Genomic DNA, 16,673 nt, shown 5'->3' with positions numbered 1-16,673 from the left:
CCCCCTGGGATCAGAGCCAGCGGAGAAGCGAGGGGCCCTTGGGAGCCTCGAAGCCGCTCCCCGGGCCCACCTTGCACCACCAGCCGAGTTTTGCCCACGGCACTGCCCGCGCTGTTCTGGGCGATGCAAAAGTAGTTCCCGGCATCCTCTGGGCGGGCGTGGGTGATCCGCAGCTGTCCGCTGGGTAGGACCTGGGTACCCTTTCCTGGATTGGGTGGGAAGAAACTGGCTGGGGGCTGGGGCCGAAGGACCCCTGAGAAGGGCAGGAGGGTGGCTTGGGCTGTTCCGTCAGGTCAGGCAGCAGGTGACACACCGCGGTCACAGGGTGATGCGGGGACAGAGGGAGTGTGGAAGCTGGACCCAGAGCCCAGCCAGGCTGTCCCCTCTCCGACCTCCAGCCCAGCCACTGAGCGCTCAGGCCCAGTCTCGGGCTGTGGGTGCAGGAGGGGAAGGGGGGTGGGCAGGCCTGCAGAGAGCCCGGGGGGAGGAGGACCCCAGCCCCTTCTGCCCTCCTCCCTAAGGCTCTGGGCTCAGTGCAGACTCACCCTCAGGGATGCTGAGCCCCTCCTTCTGCCAGGCGATGCTGGGCCGGGGGACACCCCAGGCCGCGCAAGGCAGCAGCACCTCCTCCTCCACCAGGGCCCGGACCGCGCTGGGCAACGGCTTCACCACGGGCGAGGCTGAAAGGGAACGGGGCTGGGGACCCTTCACACCCAGGCCTCCGTCCGGGGGCCCCGAGCACTGGAGAGAGGACTCCAGAAAGGACGGGAGGTTCTGGAAACTGGGGCACGGAAGACACGGGAGGGCTGATTTCCTCCCAGAGTCCCACCAGGAATGAGAACACAGGCAGGAATGGGCATCGGACCTGGGTCCTCATTCCCTGCCCGCCCCGCCCCCCCCCACCCCGCCCCCCCCCCCGCCCCTAGCCCCAGCTGCTTCTCGCTCTTTACCTGCTCCCCTGCCCCCAGGGCTACAGCTGTCTGAGCCGAAGGACCGGGCACCCTACCTTGCACAGTCAGGGCTACGTGCTTGCGGGCCACGCCTGCGGAGTTCTGGGCCGTGCAGGTGTAGCGACCGGCGTGGACGGGGAGGGCCTGCCCGATCTCCAGGGCGCCTGGAGGTGGAAGGGGGCACGCAGAGGTGAGGGTTCTGGAAACAAGTCCTCAGGGACGGAGGCAGCCCGTCTTCCATACCCCGACCCGGTGTCTCTGGTCCCGGCCAGTCGGCCTGCCTCCCTGCCCACAGGTAAGCAGCCTGGGGCACCCGGGTCCAGGCCTGCCTCTGCTCCTGCCCGAAGCCTAGCTGTGGGCAAGTCCCTTCCCCTCTCAGGGCCTCAGTTTCCCCACGTGTGCAATGAGGCATCGGGATGTGCTCTAGACCCTCTGGCTGTGATGTCCCAGGGTCGGCCACTGCCCACCTGGAATCCCTGGCCACCCACAGCTCCCCAGGCCCTAGCACTTGCCTCCTCCAGGAAGTGTCCTGGATTGCCGCTTCCCCTGTCCTCCCTCTCGAGACCACAGGCTGCCCCTGAGCAGTTACGTGAAGTGGTTTCTAACTGTGTCCCACGAGCCCTAAGAGCCTGCGGGGGGGGGGGGGGGGGGGAAGGGAATGCCCGGCTCCCCCGGCCCCGCCCCCAGGCACCAGGGCTGTCCCACAGGCCGGCTTCCTGTGACCGCTGCCTGAGGGGGCCTCTGGGGCTCCGGGAGAGCTTAAAAGCCACAGACCCGGCCAGCGGTTCTGACTTGAGGATTTCACCAACTAACCAGCAAGTACATTTCACTTCAATCCCCATAAAGTTGCCAACTTTTCTTTTTTGATAAATAGATATTTTATAAGTCACCATCTGCAATCACCCTAATTCCATAGAACAGCGGTTCTCAACCTGTGGGTCGCGACCCCTTTGGGGGTCGAACGACCCTTTCACAGGGGTCGCCTAAGACCATCGGAAAAACACATATATAATTACATATTGTTTTTGTGATTAATCACTGTGCTTTCATTATGTTCAATTTGTAACAATGAAAACACATCCTGCATAGCAGATATTTACATGACGATTCATAACAGTAGCAACATTACAGTTATGAAGTAGCAACGAAAATAATTTTATGGTTGGGGGTCAACAAGCATGTCAAACGCGTGGCCAGTGGGCTGCATGCCTCGTCTGTTTACACGCTCGCTAAGGAGACCAAGCTGGCTGCGCGCAAACACTCGTCGCTACGGGTCACGTCGCTTTGCCATGAAGCAGCACTCGTTTGCCAACTGTTATCAGAGAGTCACGGAAGGACAGCAGCACCCTAGTGTGCAGAATGGGAGACTGAGGCCCAGAGAGGGCCAGGGGTTTCTCCCAGGTCACACAGCAAGGGAATGGCAGAGCCAGGCCCCGCCACACGGCCCAGGGGCTGCTATCGCACTCTCTGCCCAGGTCCCTGCCTCCCCTCAGCAGCAGCTTCCCTGGGGTCCCCCTTGCTTACCTGAAGGCGAGACACGATAGCCACTCCCCCGGGCCCCCAGAGGGAGGCCTGCCTTGCTCCAGGACACCGCGGGGGTGGGCACGCCGGAGCTGTGGCACGTGAGGACCACGGGGGCCATCTGGGTCACAGTGAAGTCCGTCTGGTCGTCGGCGATGGTGGGGGGCACTGAAACCCAAGCGCAGGCGTGAGGCCCCGCCGCGGTCCCGGGGAGCACACGGCGTGGCCAGGTGGAGGGAAGCCATGAACGGACACTAGGACCCATGGTGAGATGAGTGACGAAGGGCCACGGAGGGAGGGCAGCAGAGAGGGGTCCCACTCGCTCGCTCAGGACCAATGTTTCGACAGGCACAGGGATGGTTATGAACTGCTTTCTGCAGAGACACCAGCCAGGCACCTCGGGGAGCGGGAGCTGGTGGCAGCTCAGAGCAGGGGGCGTGGCATTTAACCTGAGCCTGGAGCGGCAGGTGTCGGCTGGGTGAAGGGCGAAGGGAACAGTGCTCACGGCAGAGGGAACAGCATGTGTGAAGGCCCAGGGGTGAGGAACAGAAAGCCACCCAGCAGACTGGGTCCCAGAATGAGGCAGGCCATGGGGCGAGCTTAACCTGGGGAGGAGTCAGTGGGCCTCGAGGGCCAGGGTGACACCTCGCATTCTATGAGGACAGGGGGCAGTGGAGGGGGGATTTTAACCAAGGTGCTGACAAGGTAAGATTTGGGTTTAGAACATTTTGGATCAGAAGGGGTGTCTCCTGCGAGCTCACACGTGCCAGGGACTGTGCTGGAGCTGGGGTTATGTCAGTGTGGGCAGGGTGGGATCAGGGAGGGCCTCCCGGAGGAGGTGGCCCGTGCCCCCATCTCAACTCACCGTGGATGGTCACCTGGTACAGCCTGCGGGCCTCTCCCACCTCATTGCTCACCACACACTCAAACTGGGCTGCGTCCTGGGGGCCGGGGGCTGCGAGGAGTAGGGCATTGGAGGGCAGGAGCCTGGGACGGACGGACAGACAGACAGTTGGCTGCTGAGTGATAGGCCTGGCTAACCTGAGACGAACCAGCCATGGTCTCCCTGTCCCGCGAATCTGGAAGGTTGAGGGGTGTGTAGGGGGGTGGGGGGTGGGGGGGTGTCTCATGACTATTTTCCTTTCCTGTCTCTGGCCCCTAGCCCTGGTTCTAGAAGTTTCTCTGAGAAGTTTCCACCTCCAAAGGCCTAGTCAGGGGGCCATTTCCGCTTTCATCCTTGTTCCTCTACAACCTCCATGCTGCCTGCCCGTGGCGACAGCTTCTCTAACGGCAGCTGCAGCCCCGGTCGTCCCGCCGTGTCTCCTGAGACCTGCCGAGCGGAGGCCTCCGCGGTGACTGGCACCGGGCACAGAGAACGCCTGGCCAGTGACCTGGTGAGCTGGCCCCTCCCCCCCTCCCCCCCCCCCCCCCCCCCGGCGACCACTCCCGCATCAGCCACATTCGAGAAGCGGGGAGACCCAGGCTCCAGCGGGGACCCTGGGTCCGGCTCTCCAGCATGAACTCGGGCTTCAGGAATGTGTCTAAGCTGTGACTGTCATGGCTTTAAAGGGCGTGTGTTTTCTGCTTGGCTGTGTCTCAAATGCCCCCACGCCCTGCCGGACATCTCAGTGCGAAGGCTCCCCTCCCCCCAAGACCCCCCCCCGTCCCCCCCCCGCCCCGAGGATGGTGGTGGCTTTGCTGAGCCTGGAGCATGCCCCTGACCCGGGCCGCCCTCTGAGATGGGTATGCCCTTCCCCACCCCGAGCGGCTCAGGTGGTCCCAGAAGGACGCTCAGTACCGGTAGGCGCCCTGCTGCAGGCGGAAGTCCAGCTTCTGTCCATCCTTCCACCAGGCCACGAGGGGCTTGGGGGAGCCGCTGGCCTCGCAGGGCAGCGAGGCGGGGGTGTGGGCTGTCAGGGTCAGGTTGGAGGGGCTGGGGGCGATGGCGGGAGGCTCTGAGGAGAGAGCAGTGTCAGGAGACCGTGTGCGGGACGGGGGAGGCCCGGGGACCCCACCACTTCAACCCCCCAGGAAGCAGGGAGAGGAGGCGGGAGGAAAGCCCCTTGGGGAACTCCCACGGGCTCCCAAAGTTGGGGTGATGGGCCTTTGCTCACCCCAGAGGCTGGCGACCCCTAACTGCCTGTCCTGGAAGAGACCTCCAGGCTGTCACAGCCCCCACCAGCCTGGCCCAGGCTGGGGCCCCGCACACGGCCTCCAAGGGGATGGGTTGGAGTGGGAAAGCAGGCCAGAGCGCCCGGTTCGGCGATTCTGAGTCTTATCCTTGCAAATGTTTTATATCTTGTGTGTTTTATCACGCTCAGTGTAATAGCATAGCCCAGTGGCTCAGTGGTTGAGCGTCGGCCTATGAACTAGGAGATCACGGTTCGATTCCTGGTCAAGGGCATGTGCCCGGGTTGCAGGCTCGATCCCCAGTGTGGGGCATGCAGGAGGCAGCCGATCAATGATTCCCTCTCATCACTGATATTTCTATCTCTCTCTCTCCCTTTCCCTTCCTCTCTGAAATCAATAAAAATAATAGCATAATAGTGAGTGTATGTAACATATGTATAAAAATCCATCTTTTGAGCATATTTTACTAATGAGCTTCGTGGTCAGAAACATTTGGAGACCATTGCTGTTGGCTGCTGATGCTAGAAGGACCCAGACACTAAGCAGGACCCAGTCCAATCACGGGGTGGATGCTGAAGGCAAGGAACACACCTTCCCCTGTCCACCTACCGAAGACCCGGAGGTCACGGGCCTGCCGATCGGAGCCCGCAGAGTTGGACGCCAGGCAGAGGTAGTGGCCAGAGTCCTGGGCAAGGACTGGCTGGATCCTCAGGGAACCCTCGGGCAGAACCTGCAATCTGGAACCGGAGGGAGGGGTTGCCATGGAGACCCAACCCCGAGTTCCGCATCTGTGAGGCTGAGGTTAATGGGGCCACAGCTGTGCACCCCCCAACCCAGCATCAGGAAGGGCAAGAGGCTGCTTCGGGCCTCCTGGGTTTCTACCTGGGCCTCGCCTCTCCCCGAGAGTCAGCAGGCAGAGGCACCCACCTGTCTGAGAATGGCCTCTAGATCTAAGAATGGTCCCTTCGAAAGGGGTCATGTCAGTTCTGTGTAACCCCGCCCCCAGCCCCAGCTGATTGGACTGAGGAGGAACACGTCACTCAGGCTGAGCCAATGGAATTCCCTGCCCTGGGAATTTGGAACTGGGGCTCCCAGACAGCTCTCTAGGCTCTGCAGGTTGTGTGAACTGAGGACTCTAACTTGGGGGCCACAGGGAGCCATCTCTGTGAAAGAAGGTGCAGAAAAAATTGATTATGAGAGAGAGAGAGAGAGAGAGGCAGGAAGCCCCCCCGCCCCCACCCACAGAAATAGAGATGAGCACCAAAGGATCAAACCACACAGACAGACAGACAGACAGCCACCAGGGGTTCGAGACGCTCTTGACAAACAGGCATGCCTATCCTTGGGTTCTGAGCGCACCCGTGGCCCAACGATACATACAGTCACCTTCTGCTCTAACCACGCAGGTGGGTTTCTGTTTATGACCTGCAAAGCGGTACCTGAGACCTTCCCCTTCCAACTCTCACCTGGGGCTCCCAAGGTCCAGGGGGGCCCCGTCCTTCCGCCAGCTCATGAGGGGTGGCGGGGCCCCCTCCGCCTGGCAGGGCAGCAGGACGGTCTGGTTCACGGAGGCGTTCACCTCTGGTGGTCCCGGCTGGATGGAGGGCACCGCTGGAGGAGGGGCACAGAGGGGGCGGGTTCCGGGAGCCGGCGACGCGGAGGGGAGTGGGCAGGGCGGGTGGGGCAGGCCCACTCACTGTGGATCTCCACGTGGAAGGCCACGCTGGTGCTGCCCGCGGTGTTGCGGGCTGTGCAGCTGTAGTTGCCGCTGTCGGCCGTGCTCAGGGCCTGCAGCTGGAGGAACCGGCCCTGCTCTGGGAACTGGGTGTGGGCGTCTGCCTGTAGACCCCCCGGGGTGGAGAGACCCTGGTCAGTGCTGGGCTGGACCGGGCATATCCCCCGGCACCAGCCAGAGAGGACCCAGGAATGGGGGCGGGGGGGTGGGCAGTGGCCTCGGCCATTGTGGGCTGGCCTGTAGCCCTGGCCTGATGCCCACTGGGAGGGTGCGGGGGGGCTTATGCTCATACAGGAGTGGGACCTTCCACCAGAAGGACTACACTCCTTGGGTGCCCAGCAGCGAGCCCCCCGTTTCAGGGGTGAGCCCAGAGAAGCTCAGTAACTGGCCCGGGGCACACAGCACTCAGTGTCGCTCAAAGCTGCAATGGGAAGAACACGGGAGTCGTCAGAAGCCCTGCGCCCACACCCGAGCCTTGCCTCGGGGTCCCCATCCACTATGTGGGGACAATAGCAGTGGGGAGAACAGCAGCGGCAGGTGTGCCAAGTGCTGGTGCAGGCAGGTCAGGGTCTGGGCCTGAGCAGGACAGAAGGAGGTGCCCCTGAGCCCCCAGCCTGGCACCCACCTGCAGCAGGATGCCATCTCGGTGCCACTCAATCTCGGGGGCGGGATCCGCCTCCACGGAGCACTCCAGAACCAGCTGCCCCGGGGCCAGGCCAACCACAGAGCGGGGGCCTCGGGGCCCAATAACGTTTGGAGGGGCTGGGGGCAAAGAGAGAGCATGAGCGATGGACCTTCCCCTGCAGGGCCCATCCTGCCTCCCTCTCCTGCCCGCCCCTGACACCCCTACCTTGAACCCTGACCCGGAAGCTCTTCTCGATTTCGCCAGCAGGGTTGTGGGCCAGGCAAGTGTACAGCCCATCATCACCCACCTGGGGACGGAGCAGGGTAAGCAGCCACCCCTGGCCTCAGGCTGCCTACCTCCTGGCCTCCTTCCTTTACAACTAAGGACCCCGCTGAGCTTGCCACCCCACTTTCCAACCCACCTATTCCCCTCCCTGGGATGCTTCTTCTCTATCTCCATCTCACCCTTGCTTTCGGGCTAGGGCAAAGCCTGCCTCCTCCAAGAAGTCCCCCCTGACTGCACCAGCCCTCCTCTGGTTATATGGTTTCTGCATCAGCCTTGGCTCTGACCGGGCTGGGAGCTCCTGAGGGCATGGCCCAGGTGGCCCAGGTGGGCCATCTCCACATCCTTACCTCACAAAGAGGAGAAGCTCAGCCAAACCTTGCCAGATGCTGCTGGGACCCTCTCTCCCCCTCCCCCAATAGCAGGCAAGACAGCAGCACCTGCACAGCCTCCACCCGGAGCCGCTGCCCAGTCCCTCTGCTGTCCTCCTGGCTGTTCAGGGCCTGCCCGTCCTTATGCCAGGTGATGTTGGGCAAGGGGGTGCCCCGGGCATCACAGCGAAGCTCCAAGGGGGCACCAGGGGTCAGCGACAGCTCTGCGGGCTGGCCCGAGTCCTCGATGTGGGGGGGATCTGTGAAACGCCACGCCTGCATCAGCGGTGGGGCCCTTGTTGGAGAAGTGGGAGCCGGGGTGCATCCCCCGCCCCTACCGTCCAGGTGCTGGCAGTGGACAGAGCAGGCAGAGCCATAAACAGGCAGGCGGGGTGTGCGGGAGGCCCTAAGAACGGAGAAACCATGGCCCCTCTGCCTGGGACAGTTCCTCCTGCTTTAACACTAACAAGGACACAGTGTGGAGCAGGCACAATGGGCACACATGTTTCTCATACACAGCGGCACTGGAGAACTCCTGTGCTTGAGACGCAGGACTCCACGCCCGCCCAGGTTTCAGCGGCTCTTGCCCACTTTACATGGTTTGGGGACAGGACTGAGCAGGCAGCCCCAGGAGAATGCAGCACCCCCGCTGCCTGCTCCCCAAGCCCCGCTGCAGGCCCCTGGGGCACTCGGCTCGCTCTCCTCCTCCTCCAGCACCCGCCCCCCCCCCCAGGCCCGCCCGCCCCTCCCTGGCCCAGGGAAGCTGGCGCTGGGGGCAGATGACCCACCCATCACCATCAGCTGGAAATGCCTCCGTGCTTCCCCCGCCTCGCTCACGGCCACGCAGGAGTAGGTCCCCGAGTCCTCAGCTCCCGCCGTCTCCAGCTGCAGGCCCAGCCCCTGTTCAAGACTCTGGAGGAACAGGGGCTCCCCGTCCTTCATCCATGACACTAGGGGCAGGGGGCTGCCCTGGGCTTCACAGGGGAGGACCACCGGGGAGCCACGGACCACTGCCACATTGTTCTGGAACTCCGCCGGCTCCAGGACAGGGGGCACTGTGCAGGGCAGAGGGTGGGCACGCGTCATTTCACCCCGTGCCAGGTGGCCCTCCCCTGGACCATCGCTCTGGACAATCCCTTCTCCTCTCCAGTCCTCGCCTTAGGCCTCACCTCCTCCAGGCAGCCTTCCTGGAATGCCTGAGGCCGGGTGCAGCGCCTGCTCTGTGCTCCCCCAGCTCCCTGACCTTCCCCTCGCAGCACCAGTCCCCTGGGACTGTGGTCGCCTCTTTACAAAGCGGTGTCCTGCCCTGCCCTCCTAGTGGCAGTGGCCACCTCTGCTCACTGCTGTACCCCAGTGCCTGGCAAGTTCCTGGCACCCCACGGTGTCCAGCGACTACTCGGGAGGTGAACGGATCAGACCGAGTCGCCGTGTTTGCTCACACGGGCCTTCATTCTTACACCCCAAGGCCGAGGACAGACCAGGGCATGCCCCTGCTCCATACCGTGCACCTGCAAGGTGAAGTTCCTGTCGGCCACGCCGGCGGGGCTGGCAGCCACACAGGTGAAGACGCCGGCATCTGCCAACTGCACCCGGGAAATCCTGAGCCCCTCGAGAACAGGGGGAGAGAGGGCAGAGAAGGGGGGCTCAGTGCAAAGGTCCCTCCCCTCCCCCCTTCTCAGTCTGCCTCCCAAAGGCTTGCCAGTCAAAGGGCGGCTCTGAGACACAAACTTGAGCAGGTCCCGCCTCTGTTTCAACGCCTTTCCTGGCTCCCTGTGCTCTCAGAATAGCGGCCCAGACGCCCCGGCCCGGCCCCGGCCCCGATGCCTCCTCCACCATCTCATTCCACAGCCGGCTGCCTCCTCCCCCTCCGGAGCCCACTGCCCGCCTAGGACGGCCTGCCTCCCACCCCTTTTCTTTCTTTAAAAAAAATATATATTTTTATTGATTTCAGAGAAGAAGGGAGGAGAGAGAGAGAAACATCAGTGATGAGAGAGACTCAGTGATCAGCTGCCTCCTGCACGCCCCCCACTGGGGACCGAGCCCACAACCCGGGCATGTGCCCTGACCGGGAATGGAACCGGGACCTCCTGGTTCATAGGCCCACGCTCCACCACTGAGCCACGCCAGCCGGGACTCCTCCACCCCCTCTCTTCTAGATCATTCCTCATCTTCAGGACTCACCAGTCGTCCACTGTGTGCCCCACTTTCTGTCGAGCCCCCTTTCACCTCACCCACTCCTCCTGAGCCGCTGCTCACCCTGGTGGCCGGGGCCGCAGCCAGTCCTGGCTCCCAACGCCACCTGCTGCCGACAGTCCCACACGGCTCTCTCCACAAACGCCTGGTCACCATCCTGCCTGGACGCCTGAGAGCCTCCCAAACCCGCCATGTTCCAGCAGGACTCGGGTCTCTCCCCTCCACCTGTCCCTCCACAGCGGGCCCATCTCAGAGCACAGGGTCCCCGATGGGAGCCTCGGATCAAGTCAACTCCTCCCTGTCGCTCACCTCTGCCCGCCTCACCGCAGGCTCTGGTCCAGGCCGCACTGGGTCTCGCCTCCCTGCTCTGCCCTTGACCCCACAGCCTGCTGTCCACACAGCAGCCGGAAGGACCGTGTAAAAACTCAAGTCATCACCCGAAAGAACTGAAGCGAAGACTCGAAGAGATACTTGTACACCTGTGCTCACGGCAGCATCACTCACAGCAGCCAAGGTGGGAGCAACCCAAGTGTCCACCGAGAGGTGACAGAGGAGCGAAATGTGGTCCATCCCCCCAGTGAGCGTCCCTCAGCCTTACAGGAAGGGGTCCTGACACCTGCTACTGGGGTATCATGATGTGCAGCCGGGGGGCGGGGGGGGGCACAATGCTGAGTGACATGAGCCAGACACAGAGACAAATACTGTCTGACTCCATTCATGGGAGGGGCCTGGAGGAGCCAAATCCAGAGAGAGAGAGAGGAAGGAGATGGTGGGAGCCAGGGACCGGGGGTGGGGGTGGGGAGCGGGATGGGAGTGACTGCTTCATGGGGACAGAGTTTCAGTTTGGGAAGAGGAGGAAGTTCTGGAGATGGATGGAGGTGATGGTGGCACGACAGTGTGAATGCCCTGCATGCCACTCCGCACTTCAATACGGGTAAAACCGCACACTCGATGACAGACTTAAAATGGTCAAAGGCCAAGTTTTCTATCAGGTGCATTTTTGCCACAAGAAAGGACGTTACATCATGATGCTTCGCTGCCTCTCGGCATTCCCTCTCCGCAGGAAGACACATCTTCCTAAGGACCCGCAGATCCCAGGTCATCTGACCTCCCTCCCCCGCACCCCTCTCCTCCGTGCCTGGAATGCACAGGCACACGCTGTTCCCTCTGCCTGGACGCTCTTCCCCACGGATCCTCTCGCCTTGCCTTCTCACTTCCTTTGGTCTCACTCCAGTGGCACACTATCTGAGTGCCTTTCACTGACCCCCTAAAACAGCACCCTCCGTGACGCCTCCCATCCTCTCACCTTACCTTATTGTTCAGAGCACATGTCCCTTGCGAGATTTCATTTTTATACTAGAGGTCTGGTGCACAAAAATTTGTGCACTAGGGGAGGGGGGGTCCCTCAGCCTGGCCTGTGCCCTCTTGCAGTCTGGGACCCCTCGGGGGATGACCACCTGCTGGCTTAGGCCCGCTCCCTGGGTGGGAGATGCCAGGCCCAATCCCTCGGTGACTGCCCCGCTCCCTGGGTCATGCACACAGCAGGGCCGATCCGGGGGTTGGGGCGCCACCCCAGGGTGGGTCGCACACGGGACACCCGGGTGGGCCGGCCAACTGCTGCTGCACCGCCCGGCCATCCTGGGTCACAGATAGCAGGCCCGGATGGTGGCAGGGCAGGCAGGATGGCGCTGTCCCGCCCTGCCTGCAGTATGCAAATTAGCCACCATCTTTGTTGGCAGTTAATTTGCATATCACGCTGATTAGCCAATGGGAGCCAAAGGTATGGTCAATTACCATGTTTGTCTATTATTAGATAGGATGTTTGATTTCCATCTCCCTCCACCTCCAAAACCTCAGGTGCAGGGCCTTTATCCTGCTCACTACATCTCAGTGCCCAGAGCTATGCCTGGAACAGCAAGCATCTGCAAGCCTTGCTGAATGCACGAAGGCTTTGCTCATGCACCTCCTTCCAGGAAGCCTTCCCTGATTTCCTCCACCCCAGGCCAGGCTGGGTCGGGCACAACCAGATGTCCCGCCCTGGATCTGTGCCTCCCCCGTTAGGCTGTGAGAGCCTCTGGACAGGAGGCCCCTTTCATCTCTGGAGTTTCATTTGGGGGTGGGGTCCTCTCACTTTCCCCCTCATGAAACTGTACGTTTATATAATTTCTATAAAGCCTGTAAACAACAATATAAGAGGAGCCACTTTAAGACAGAGCCGAGCGGAGCGGCTGTGCCAGAGAAATTGGCTCCTTGCGTGTCTTCTGTCTCAAATCTTTGGGGTGTTAAACAGGGCAAGGTACCTCTGGACTGGGCCTGGGGCAGCACTGTTTGCAGAAGATAAGAAAACAGTTATGTGACAACTGGGCTGGAAAGTAAAAACAGTTTAGCGTTGACATCCCCGTGTTACGCTGTTGCCCATCGCGACGCCTTCCCTCCATGGCGTACCGTTCCCCTTCCCTGTCTCAGAAATACCCATCGCCTTTGCCTCCTAACAGAACACTCAGGGATCCTGCCTGAATCAGTGCGTCCTGAAGAGCGATTCCTACGCTCTCACTGGTACGTGCTGCGGCCTCCCCCTCTGAAGGCCGCGCATGTGCAGGTGAACAAGGCCCAGCTGTGAACAAGGCCCAGCTGTCGGGAGGTGTCGGGCCTGCGATCCACCGGCTGGCCGGCCAGGAGCTGCTCCCTCACCTGAGGATGCGGCCGGAGCCGTGGAGGTGGGTGCGCTGGGAGAGCGGGAGGGGCAGGCCGTCCTTGAGCCAGCTCATGTGGATGGGCGGGGAGCCCCGGACCGGGCACGCCATGGTCACCAGCTCCCCAGCCCTGTGCACCAGGGGCCCTGCGCCCTCTGTCCCCTGCTCCATGGTGGGAGGCACTGGGGGTGGGGAGAGAAAAAAGGGGCAGTGAGGGGGTCTACAGAGGGGCTCTGGGGAGGGCAGGGGTTTCTCCCAAGGAGGGTCTGGGAGGCGGCAACAATGCCTAGACTTTTGCCCCATCCACCCAGGGAAGGAATGCGGGCATGCCTGGGGGCCACAGTCTCACCCCACCCCCCGCCCTGGGCTCCCTTCTCACCATCCTTTATCCTCCAGCCCCCCGCTGACCCCTGGCTGCAGTGGCGCCTCTGGTCTGAGGACGCGGCCGAGGCCCAGAGAGGTCACATGTGCCCGGGCCCACAGGTGGGCATGGCTGAGGCTTGAACCAGGCCTCCCGAATGCTACACTCGCATCACCCTCCACATGCCCCGGACAGAGCCCGGGGAGGCCCCCACGGTGCCCGCCTCTCGTCGCCCCTCGCCGCTCACCCAGCACGCTCACGGTGTGCAGCCGGGCGTCCTCCCCCGCCGCGTTGTGGGCCACGCAGGTGTAGGCGCCCGAGTCCGAGGCCATCAGGCCCTTCAGCACCAGGGAGCTGCTGTCCAGGTAGAAGCTGCGCGGGGAGGGGGAGCCGGGGGCAGGTGCGTGAGGGGTGGCCCCCTGCCGCCGGGGCGGGGAGGGCACAGGCCAGGCCTTACCGGAGGTGGGGGCCCACGCCCTGGCCCAGCGGGCGGCCGTCCTTCAGCCAGGCCACCTCGGGCGGTGGCTGCCCATCAGCTTCGCAGTCCAGCCGCACCTCCTGCCCCTCCAGGACGCTGTGCTCCTGTGGGGCACCCGCGCTCCGGATCCGGGGGGCCACTGCGGCAGGGGCTGCGGTGAGGCCCGGGCCGCGGCAGGGGCAGCGTGAGGGGAGGGCACGGGCAGGGGGCAGGGTGGACACATACCCAGCACGGCCACCGTGAAGTCCTTGCGGGCCTCGGCCTGCGCGTTCTCGGCCACGCACGTATAGGTGCCAGCCTGGGCCGGCTGCAGGCGACTCAGCTGGAGGCGGCCCCCACGGGAGACCACGCCGTGCGCCACGCTGCTCTCTGCGGGACAGACGGGCGGGCCGGGCTGTCACCTGCGCGGACCCGCCACCCCAGGTGCTGCCGCTGGGCCCAGACACAAATGTCATGTGACTTCCTGAGGTGTCCATACCCCCCCCCCCACACACAAAGCTGGAAAGACCCCAGGAATCCTTGCGCCACTCACCGCTTCCTGTGTTCACGGGGAAATTGAGGCCCAGGCAGAGGCAGGGCTCCCCCCATCCACCTCATGGCTTTCCTCAGCCTGGTCCTGGTTCTGCTCCTGACAGCCCCTCCCGACTGCCTCCCACCGGGACAGTTCTTCCCAAGGGACCCCACTTCCTTAGTGTCTGGGACTTGGTCCTCGTTCTTTCTTTTTAAAAAAATATATGTTTATTGGTTTTAGAGAGGAAGGGAGAGAGAGAGAAACATCAGTGATGAGAGAGAATCATGGATCAGCTGCCTCCTGCACGCCCCACACTGGGGATCGAGCCCGCAACCCGGGCATGTGCGCTGACTAGCCATCGAACTGTGACCTCTTGATTCAGGGTCAGTGCTCAACACTGACCCACACTGGCCGGGCGCTGGTCCTCTTTCTGTCACCACTCAGGCCCACTTAACCTCCCACCTTCTCTCCAGCTCCACCCGCCCCTCCCACCGAGCCAGGCTCCCGATCACGGTGAACCAGCCACTCACTGCCCCGACGCAGGCCAGCTGGGGGCTTCCCCGGGCTCCAGCTCAGGCTGCACGCCCACCTCCATCTCAAGAGGCTGCCCCTTCACTCTCTCCAGCTGCGCCTCTGCCCTGAAGCCTCTTCTAACTGCGCCTGCCCAAGATCATCTGTCCGGCCAGCCCTTCAGCACAAAATTGAGCAACTACTGCATGTCCGACTGTGAGCTTGGGAATGGAAGATGCATAAACAGTCCCTGTCCCCAAGGAGAGCTCAGGACATCAAAGACGGGACACAGGCACCATCCCGGGTGGAGCCAGGAGCAATCAGGCAGGCCTTCTGGAGGAGGCGTCTCAGCTGAGACGTGAAGGTGAGTAAGAACCAGCCAGGCGACAGCGGAGGTGGGCAGGGGAGTCGGGGTGGGTGTTTCAGGGAGGAAACGGCGTTGCCAAGCGCTGGAGGTCAGAGAGAAGAGGGCCCAGGCAATCCCGCGCCCAGGCGGAAACCCGAGGGAGGAAGGTGCGTGCCGCCCAAACACGCGTGCACGGATGCTCACAGCACACGCGTCATCACAGCCAAAGGTGGCAACACCCGGTCCACCAGCGGCCGCACGGACAGAGAAAACGGGACATGCCCACGCAATAGTCATTCATAAAAAAGGATGGAGAACAGAAGTTAATTTCACTTAAAGAATGAAGAACTGGCCCACACTACAACACGAATGAACCTTGAACCCACGACGCTGAGTGGAGGAAGCCAGTCACGAAAGGCCACACACTGTGTGCTTCCATTTGTGTGAAACGGACAGAAGAGGCAAACCCACAGACAGAAGCAGGAAGTGGCTGTCTACAGCTGGGGGTGGGGGTGGGGGTGGGGGGCGGTCTGAGGGAAATGGGGAGCGAAGGGTAGTGGGTATGGGGTTTCCCCCGGCTTTCACTGTCATTTCATTAAAGGAGTACTTAGCACTAAAAAGATAAGGAGAATCGGATGCACTCACCAACGGGCATTCTGTCCCTCAGCCAGGTGACCCTGGGGGCAGGGACCCCGGTGACATCACAGGTCAGCACCAGGGGGCTCCCAGCCACCTGGCTCACTGTCTCCGTCTTGGGGTTCTCAAACGTTGGGGGCACTGCAGGAGAAAGGCCAGATGCCCAGAGTCTTAAGGCTCTGCCCTCCCTCCCTTCCTCTCAGATGTTCGAGAAAGCCCTGCCCACGGCCGGGAGTTGGTATGTTAGGCTTTGCCATTGATGGGGATGTGCGCTGGTTTATTCACAAGTGGGACCCGCAGCTGGCTGGTCCAAACATCTACAGAGCAGAGTCCAGGAAGGGTCTGCTTAGCCCAAGGATGGTAAGTGCATGGCTCTCGGCTCAGCAGTTCTAGCTTATGCCAGGACAGACATCACTAATCAATCCCTACACTCTCCTGCTCAGCCAGGAGGAAGTCACGTACCCCAGGCAGCCGCCACCACTGGAACAGAGACAGCTGTGCTGAAGGTGAATTGCCATTGCCCTCAGGGACCAGACATCGCCCCCTGCCCACCGTTCATCAAGGCAGCCATCAGGTGAAGGGGTGTGAGCTTTGAGCAGCAGGCATGGTATCAATAGTTTATAACAATGGTATTCAATATAGCTCAGGGTTGGATCTTCCCACTGCTTCCCTGGTGGGGACGCTACTGCTTGGCTATTTGCAGCGAATAGCTGGTGTCTACCCAACCTGTCTTCTCCATCTTGCACAGCAATTGTAGCGAGCACATGGTTGCTCAAGTGGAAACTACATTTCCCAGCCTCCCTTGCAGCCTGCTGTGGCCAGCTGCCTAAGTTCTCACCAAATGGAATGCAAGCAGAGGGAACAATTCTACTTCTGCTCTTTTCTGCTTCCTGTGGGCTAGGACAAGATACACTGTGTCCCAATTCCAACCACATGGACAGGGATAACACCCTAGGGACAGGAGAGCAACAAGATGGAAGGATCCTGGGCCTCTAAATTTCCACATGGAACCCAGCTACCCCACTCACGTCTGGGTTTATAGATGAGAGAGGTAGGCCCCTTTCTGATCCTCCTCTTTTCAATTCCAGGTCTTGTTCCCTCAACACTGGGCAGCCCCACCTCTTTCCAGCTGCTGCCCTTCCCATCCCCAGCAGCCTGTGTATTGCTAAGGATCCCATGAAATCGCTCGCAGACGGGTCCCAGCTTACCCTGGACGGTGAGGACGAATGTCCGCATGGCCTCTCCAGCTGTGTTGTTGACCTTACAGCTGTACACACCTTTGTCTGACACCTGGGATGGAGAGCACACAGTGTGCATGGGGCTGGGTTCCT

At 61.8% G+C, this 16,673-nt stretch overlaps 1 protein-coding gene across 1 annotated transcript in view; it reads right to left on the bottom strand.

Annotated features, from left to right (window-relative positions):
• The window catches only part of HMCN2 (hemicentin 2), a gene marked incomplete at its 5' end in the record, with an annotated part of 137,643 nt that overhangs the window by 20,321 nt on the left and 100,649 nt on the right, over positions 1–16,673 (bottom strand). The window contains 20 exons of the mRNA XM_081102896.1: positions 71–205; positions 546–680; positions 1,007–1,114; positions 2,475–2,639; positions 3,337–3,458; positions 4,270–4,426; positions 5,211–5,338; positions 6,068–6,212; positions 6,299–6,440; positions 6,962–7,098; positions 7,187–7,268; positions 7,684–7,874; positions 8,403–8,669; positions 9,116–9,213; positions 12,499–12,682; positions 13,109–13,233; positions 13,319–13,478; positions 13,565–13,708; positions 15,352–15,483; positions 16,551–16,632. Coding sequence (XP_080959022.1) covers positions 71–205; positions 546–680; positions 1,007–1,114; positions 2,475–2,639; positions 3,337–3,458; positions 4,270–4,426; positions 5,211–5,338; positions 6,068–6,212; positions 6,299–6,440; positions 6,962–7,098; positions 7,187–7,268; positions 7,684–7,874; positions 8,403–8,669; positions 9,116–9,213; positions 12,499–12,682; positions 13,109–13,233; positions 13,319–13,478; positions 13,565–13,708; positions 15,352–15,483; positions 16,551–16,632 — 2,839 coding nt within the window. The remainder of the gene's footprint in view (positions 1–70; positions 206–545; positions 681–1,006; positions 1,115–2,474; positions 2,640–3,336; positions 3,459–4,269; positions 4,427–5,210; positions 5,339–6,067; positions 6,213–6,298; positions 6,441–6,961; positions 7,099–7,186; positions 7,269–7,683; positions 7,875–8,402; positions 8,670–9,115; positions 9,214–12,498; positions 12,683–13,108; positions 13,234–13,318; positions 13,479–13,564; positions 13,709–15,351; positions 15,484–16,550; positions 16,633–16,673) is intronic.

This window comes from Myotis nattereri, assembly GCF_964212035.1.
Source record: "Myotis nattereri genome assembly, chromosome: 12".
Taxonomy (NCBI): Eukaryota; Metazoa; Chordata; class Mammalia; order Chiroptera; family Vespertilionidae; genus Myotis; species Myotis nattereri.
This window is presented reverse-complemented; position numbering and strand designations above follow the sequence as displayed.